Source organism: Triticum dicoccoides, chromosome 1B (genome assembly GCF_002162155.2).
Source record: "Triticum dicoccoides isolate Atlit2015 ecotype Zavitan chromosome 1B, WEW_v2.0, whole genome shotgun sequence".
NCBI classification, from domain to species: Eukaryota; Viridiplantae; Streptophyta; class Magnoliopsida; order Poales; family Poaceae; genus Triticum; species Triticum dicoccoides.
The window spans coordinates 583,367,883-583,374,080 of NC_041381.1; the positions used below are offsets into that span (position 1 = coordinate 583,367,883).

At 47.0% G+C, this 6,198-nt stretch overlaps 2 protein-coding genes across 2 annotated transcripts; one reads left to right on the plus strand and one right to left on the minus strand.

The window, feature by feature from the left end:
* Positions 1–1,107: 1,107 nt before the first annotated feature.
* On the plus strand, positions 1,108–2,429 carry LOC119348904. The gene is made up of 2 exons (XM_037616913.1): positions 1,108–1,533; positions 1,666–2,429. Exons 1-2 carry the CDS (start codon positions 1,407–1,409, stop codon positions 2,304–2,306), a joined length of 768 nt encoding a protein of 255 aa, XP_037472810.1. The 5' UTR covers positions 1,108–1,406; the 3' UTR covers positions 2,307–2,429.
* A 111-nt stretch (positions 2,430–2,540) lies between these two features.
* Positions 2,541–5,870, minus strand: LOC119348905 (rac-like GTP-binding protein 5). Its single transcript, XM_037616914.1, has 7 exons — positions 5,477–5,870; positions 4,716–4,803; positions 4,443–4,552; positions 4,258–4,321; positions 3,143–3,207; positions 2,964–3,029; positions 2,541–2,884 (listed from the first exon to the last, which is right to left on the minus strand). Exons 1-7 carry the CDS (start codon positions 5,573–5,575, stop codon positions 2,783–2,785), a joined length of 594 nt encoding a protein of 197 aa, XP_037472811.1. The 5' UTR covers positions 5,576–5,870; the 3' UTR covers positions 2,541–2,782.
* Positions 5,871–6,198: the final 328 nt, after the last annotated feature.

Consider the following 6,198-nt stretch of genomic DNA (forward strand, 5'->3'; position numbering starts at 1 on the left):
CCGAGGGGCTGTTGCGAACTCGCCATTCGATTGGAAAGAGCATTCGGGCAAGGACAAAGCCGGCCTATCGAGGAAAAGAAGAAAGATGAGCAAAGCAATCGAGATTCCACAGTTACATGCTCGGAGTCCTATCACACGCCGGCAGAGAATATGCATGCAGCAGCAGGGGCCCTGGTTAGGATCAACTTCCCAGATGGACATGCAGACAAGAATCGATGGGAGAACGGGTCACAACTCACAAGGAGGGAGGCAGCTTGCCACCGTGAACCTCTGCTCCCCGCTTCATCCGCATATATAGTAGTTATGTCATAGTATCCGAACATGCAAATGTTGAATGGTGCACTTGACCCAACATCTCGGAGAAAATTGAGACACGATGGAATGCAGAGATGTCGTGGGAGGCAATGACAGCTTGTGTGATGATGCACAAGATGATTGTGGAGGATAAGGGTGACGGAGTGCGCCACGATCTGTAATTTTACTTATTTTATTTTATTCTAAATTTTTTGTCTGGTATTTGGGAAAACCAGTGATCCTATGCAAGGACATTGTTCAGCAGAATCATGCGTCGTCCAAGGAAATTATCCAAATGTATGCATCAACAGACTCGTCATGGAGCAACTCATGAGGATGATGTGGTTCAACATTTGTAGGCGATTCGATTAGAATAAGTAGAATTCAACAAACTCGACGTAGAATGGAATGGAAGAGGAAGGAAGAAAACAAGCTATGCGTGTGTTTGGCGGTAAAAAGGATTCAAGTTAAAGCATGGCCGGCCTCTTGGTAAATACTTATATTAATGTCAAAACGCTCTTATATTATGGGACGGAGAGAGTATTAGTGTAGACAGTAGTAGAAAAAAGAGACTGTGAATGACAGAAGGTGTTGTGTTGGTCCCCTCCCCCCTCCCCTCCTTTCATTTTCACTGCAGCATGCATGCATAGTACTACTACGGTAGAGACAGTGGTAGTGGAGGAGCCTGCTAATTTATTTGCCTGCCCAAGCCTTTCCGTGCACGGCACAGACGGATAGGATCAATTGCGTTGCGTTGCGTTGTGTTTGCGTGTGTACTGTGTACCAGTGTACGGGAAGGTGAATTGATGAGCCCTCTGACTTTTCTTCGTTTCCTTTCCGTGGAACAGAACAAAGAGCAGAGCAGCTGCTCCGCCTTCACTTTCTCCAATCTCATTTTCATCTCATTTCATCCCATCCACGCCAACGGACGGACGGACCCATCTCTTCCCCAATTTCGTCGTCGCCGTCGTCTTCTTCTTCTTATTTCTTCTTCTTTCCGTGTCCGTCCACCATTGCTGCTTATTTCTTTCTTTATTTGTTTCTTGTCATCAATCTACCTATCCTATCTATTATCTTCTTCTTCTTCTTCTTCTTCTTAACACTGATTGACAATGTGGCTTGGGATCTCCAACTCCAAGCAAGCACAAGGACAAGGAGCACTGGTCGTCATGCTTGGCCTCTTCACCATATCCATATCCATGTCGATGCTGCCTCTGGCCGCACCCACCATCCACCACGGTACGGTACAGTACATACATATTCTTCCCGATTGATGCATCTTCTCCTCCTCCTCTCTCTCTTCTTGTTATGTGCCGTGCATGCTGTGCTTGGCTCATTTATTCTATTCTATCCTTTGGGAGGGATGTGTAGAAGGAGGCGCTCAAGGCGGAGGGGGGAGACCAAACCCAGCCAACGCGCTGGTAGCGCTGGTGAACGCCGACCGGGCAGCCGCCAAGCTACCCGCCCTCCGCACCACCAGGGGCCTCGGCTGCATGGCGCTACAGTGCATCGCCCGCTGCCTCGCCCTCTCCCCCGCCACCGCCTGCGCCGCCGACGGCACGCTGGCGCCGCCCTGCCACCCGCCGGAGACCGACATCACCGAGGTCTACGCCGCCAACTGCGGGGTCGAGCTGCCCACGGTGGACGTCGTCTCCGGCCGCATCCTCGGCTGCAGCAGCCAAAGCTCCGACGGCGTCAGCGGGGACGCGCTCCACATGGCCAACGCCACCGTGATCCGCGGCAGGGAGCACGCGCAGGTGGGCGCCGGCGTCGACCGCGGCGGCTTCTGGTGCCTCCTCTTCAGCAGCGGCAGCCCCAACTCCAGCTTCCGGCTGGAGGCCGCCGGCAGGGGCATCGCCCAGCAGCACGGCTGCTTCAGCGACCCCGACGTCACCCTCTCCTGCACCACCTCCGCCGCCCACCACCAAACCAGACGACTCACCGCCGGAGACACATCCTTTGCCTTGGCTGCTTCCACTCTGCTTTTCCTCCTCCAGTCTAGTCTAGTCTAGTCTAGTAATGAACAAACTGTCTGTACCAACTGAATTGTTAAGCTAGCAGAGACACCCCAGAAGATACTAGTATTACTCGGACTTGTAATTTTGCTATTCAAACAGTCTGTCAGTCAGTGATGAGTGTGATCATTTTTCAAAACATTTGGGATTCGCCTAAATTTGCCACTGCAAATCCAAAATGCAAAGCACAAACTAACAAATAAGCAGCTAGTAGTATATTTCAGTAAGTACTAGGATTGGATTGAGCAGTCCATATATATAGCACAGTACAAACCAAGTTCATCATGAGCTGCTGCTGCAACTTAGTAAAAATTATGTCAATCCTACATATCTTCCTTATCAAGCCAAACTAAATTATACAACAACAACAACAAGGAGAGGCGAGGCGAGGCAATTATGATCCCTTTGATCGAAGCAAGACATTGCAAAACAAAGGGCTGCTGCTCAGCTCACTCTACCATTTTGAGCTAGTTTTACAAGATGCTGCATCCTTTCTGCGACTTCCTCTTCTTCCGCTTCTGCTTCGGAGGCTGGAGAACCACCTTGATCGCCGCATCAAACACCGCCTTGATATTCTGCACCAAGCAACCAAATCACTAACCCAACACTGCTACTAGCCTTTTTCTTCACTACCAGGAGATGCACTCATTGTACCTGCTGTGTTTTTGAGCTGCACTCGATGTAGGCCGTCGCGCCAATTACCTTCTTCAGCTCTTCACCCTACAATCGTTAGCCACAGAGATGAGATCACTATCTTATGCAAGGAAGCAACGGAACATACGCATATGCTATTTATCTTCTCAAGGAAAAAAACAGATAAAGCTTCCGAGTACCTGAGCTGTGGAAATAGGAACAGCCCCAGGGTGATCCACGAAAAACTGCTCGTCATCCCGCAGATCTATTAACATCAACATAGTTGCTGAGTTATACAACATTTCTTACAGCAACAAGTAGCAAGAAAGCAGCAATAGGCCGAAACATGCGGAATAATGTCACATCTTATTAGACGTCATTTCTTACAGTCAACTGTAATTGGGCATCAGGTACAAAGCAATGCAACTCAATCTCAAGTGGCTACAACAGCACTGTGTTCCACATGTTCTCAAATTGACTAAACCGTCGTGAATTTGAAAAGAACGTGTGCAGAGCTCTAAGAGGTAATAACATCAAGAATTTCTGTCATACTGAAAAATGAATAAAATCAGGTAAAGAAAACAGACCTCGGTATATATTGGATTTGAGCCAAAGAATATGGACTACAACCAGATAGAAACTAATCTTAGGTTCAAACTGATGTCTAGTCACTGGCATAACAAAGGAAATAGCATTCTGGTCTCTGCAACATTCATTAATTTGGTACACGAGTATCATCACACCTTTATCAGAGATAAACCGAATATCATCACAACAAGTCTTAATTTCACAACGGGGAATTCAACATTAATTATAAGGATCTCAAGTTTTCGAATTAACACAAGTATCTCCTGCAATACTAAAAGACACGAGTCTGCCATTTTCTTGTTTAAGGACCAACAAAATTTCTCAGCTAAACCATGAGCTGGTTCTTAGTAGAAGAAAAAACTACTTGCTTGAAGGGATATATGCCATATTCCTGTATTAGAAAGTATTGGGCAGCAGGCATGCCTCCATAAAATTCAAATAGCTTGCTTGCTTTCCGTTCAACCAAGCCAGCAGCATTTCAACATGCAAAGATGGGTAAAGATGATATTGAAATATCATAAGACCGCGACCATCATCAGTGACAGTACAAGTGAACTCATGACAACAAAGATGCCTATACTTAGACAGGGATTTCAGACTACTTAAAGCAGAAGCAATGCAATAGGACATAAAAGGGCATGCCAAGCATAGTTCCGGCAAGAATTACATAGAAATGTGATACTTTGCAGAAGCATAACAGAGATAGGAGACGAATGGGGGCATATACCAAGCTTTGTCCCAACAAGAATTATGGGCACACCCGGAGCGTAGTGCCGTAGCTCAGGGATCCACTGAAAAATTACAAGCACATGTCATATCTCATAAGCAAGATAACAAACAATTTATGAAACTAGAACAAGTCATCGAGAGTGGGAGCAAGGAAACAGAGAGGATCAAAGGAGGATGGGTTGCCTTCTTAGTGACATTCTCGTAGCTTGCTTTGCTGATAAGAGAAAAGGCGAGCAGGAAGACATCGGCACCTCGGTAGCTTAGTGGGCGTAGTCTATTATAGTCCTCTTGTCCTGTTAAATTCATCGCATTTTTTCCCATCAATTATTCTGGTGGCTGTGATTTATTGAACACACACACACACACACACACACACACAGACTAGAAGATGGAAACGAGGATGTTGATATTAGCATGTGTGCACATAACATAAATGGGGGGAAAAGAAAAGCTAACCTGCAGTATCCCATAATCCGAGGTTGACGGTGCTCCCGTCAACCACGACGTTAGCGCTGAAGTTGTCGAAGACTGTTGGGACATAGTCCTGTAATGTAATGGAGGAATGGAGGATAAGGCACGAGTTAGTAGTATAAGATGCAAAAGTGTTTGCTTGCTGTACATTGGATATGAAAACGCAGTTGCTTCAGATATTCATCATATTGGGTGGCACCAGTCAGATGAAGATGAACGAACGCAGTAAAAAAACATCTAAAAGTCATTTTGTGTGTGTGCTTGCGCCTAGAAACAGGGAGGGAGGGAGGGAGGGGTTAACATTTAAGAGTTTTCATGTGACAGCAATTGATTTGATTGTTGGGTGGAGATAAACTCCTCACTTGGAGTTGGAGGAGACTAGCAGGGACGGATATATAGTAAGTATTTGAAAAGTAGCTAGTAAATTGAGTGAGGCTAGCATTAGCATAGCAGGGTACTCTAGTTGGTTAAGTCAGATTCTCCCTCCCTCCCTCCCTCCTCATCAACCTCCAACACAATCCATGAATCAATCAATCTTCTTTTTCCCTAGTATTTGGAAGGCTTAGCATCGGTTGAACTGAAAACAAAGGAAGTAGTCTTGATTCATCTTGTAAAAGTGGGGAATCCATCCATCTGTCTTGTTCCAAGAAGAAGGGGATCTATCTATCTATCTATCTATCCATGTACATGTATGTAGGGTAGAGTAGTTGAAGAAGGGAGGAAGGGAACGGAAGGGAGCAGCTTACGGTGGGGAAGGTGTTGGATGTGTAGGAGATGAGGAGGCAAGTCTTGCCGACGGCGCCGTCCCCCACCGTCACGCACTTGATGAACCGAGAAGCGCTCATCGCCGCCCCCGCCCCCGGCTTGGCCTGCCCTTTCTCGGGATTTCTTTCTTTCTTGAATTCAATTTAATTCACCGCCCCCTCCTGGTCCTGGGTCGATCGATTCCCGCCAGGCCCTCGCTGCGACAGATCGATCCGGGACCAAAGGAAGGGGAGGGGTTCCTCGCCGCGGTGCGGTGCGGTGGTTGCCTTCCGTCGGCTGCGGCTGCTGTTGCGGTGGGGGGAGGAAGAAGCTCAGCTCAGCAGCGACAGACAGCGAGCAGAGCAGAGGAGGATTTGCTGTTAGGTCCCTCCCTTCCCCCACTATCACTACCACTACCACAACCACTCGCTCACTGTTCCAGCCGATGGAGATGGAGATGGAGATGGAGATGGCTCAATTGTTTGCTTGCTTGTTTGTTTGTCTGGTGTGGGCGTGCGTGATTCCCCCCTCACAAAACGCATCCATCCTATCTTTCTTTCTTTCTTTCTTTACTTTTGGTGTCACTTCTACAACGTCAGCACAAATCCAGGCTCTCTCTTTCATTTGACCCTTAATCTATACTTCTACTCCCTCTGTTCTAAAATAGATGACTCAACTTTATACTAATTTAGTATAAAGTTGAGTCATCTATTTTGGAACGGAG

Bases quoted from the DNA above. Each gene is read 5' to 3' on its own strand.
- LOC119348905 (XM_037616914.1), bottom strand. From the start codon at position 5,575: ATGAGCGCTTCTCGGTTCATCAAGTGCGTGACGGTGGGGGACGGCGCC. The intron at 4,322-4,442 runs GCAACCCATCCT...GTAATTTTTCAG, and splicing joins ACGAGAATGTCACTAAGAAG to TGGATCCCTGAGCTACGGCA. The intron at 3,030-3,142 runs GTACTCGGAAGC...TAACGATTGTAG, and splicing joins TTCCTATTTCCACAGCTCAG to GGTGAAGAGCTGAAGAAGGT.
- LOC119348904 (XM_037616913.1), top strand. From the start codon at position 1,407: ATGTGGCTTGGGATCTCCAACTCCAAGCAAGCACAAGGACAAGGAGCA. The intron at 1,534-1,665 runs GTACGGTACAGT...AGGGATGTGTAG, and splicing joins CGCACCCACCATCCACCACG to AAGGAGGCGCTCAAGGCGGA.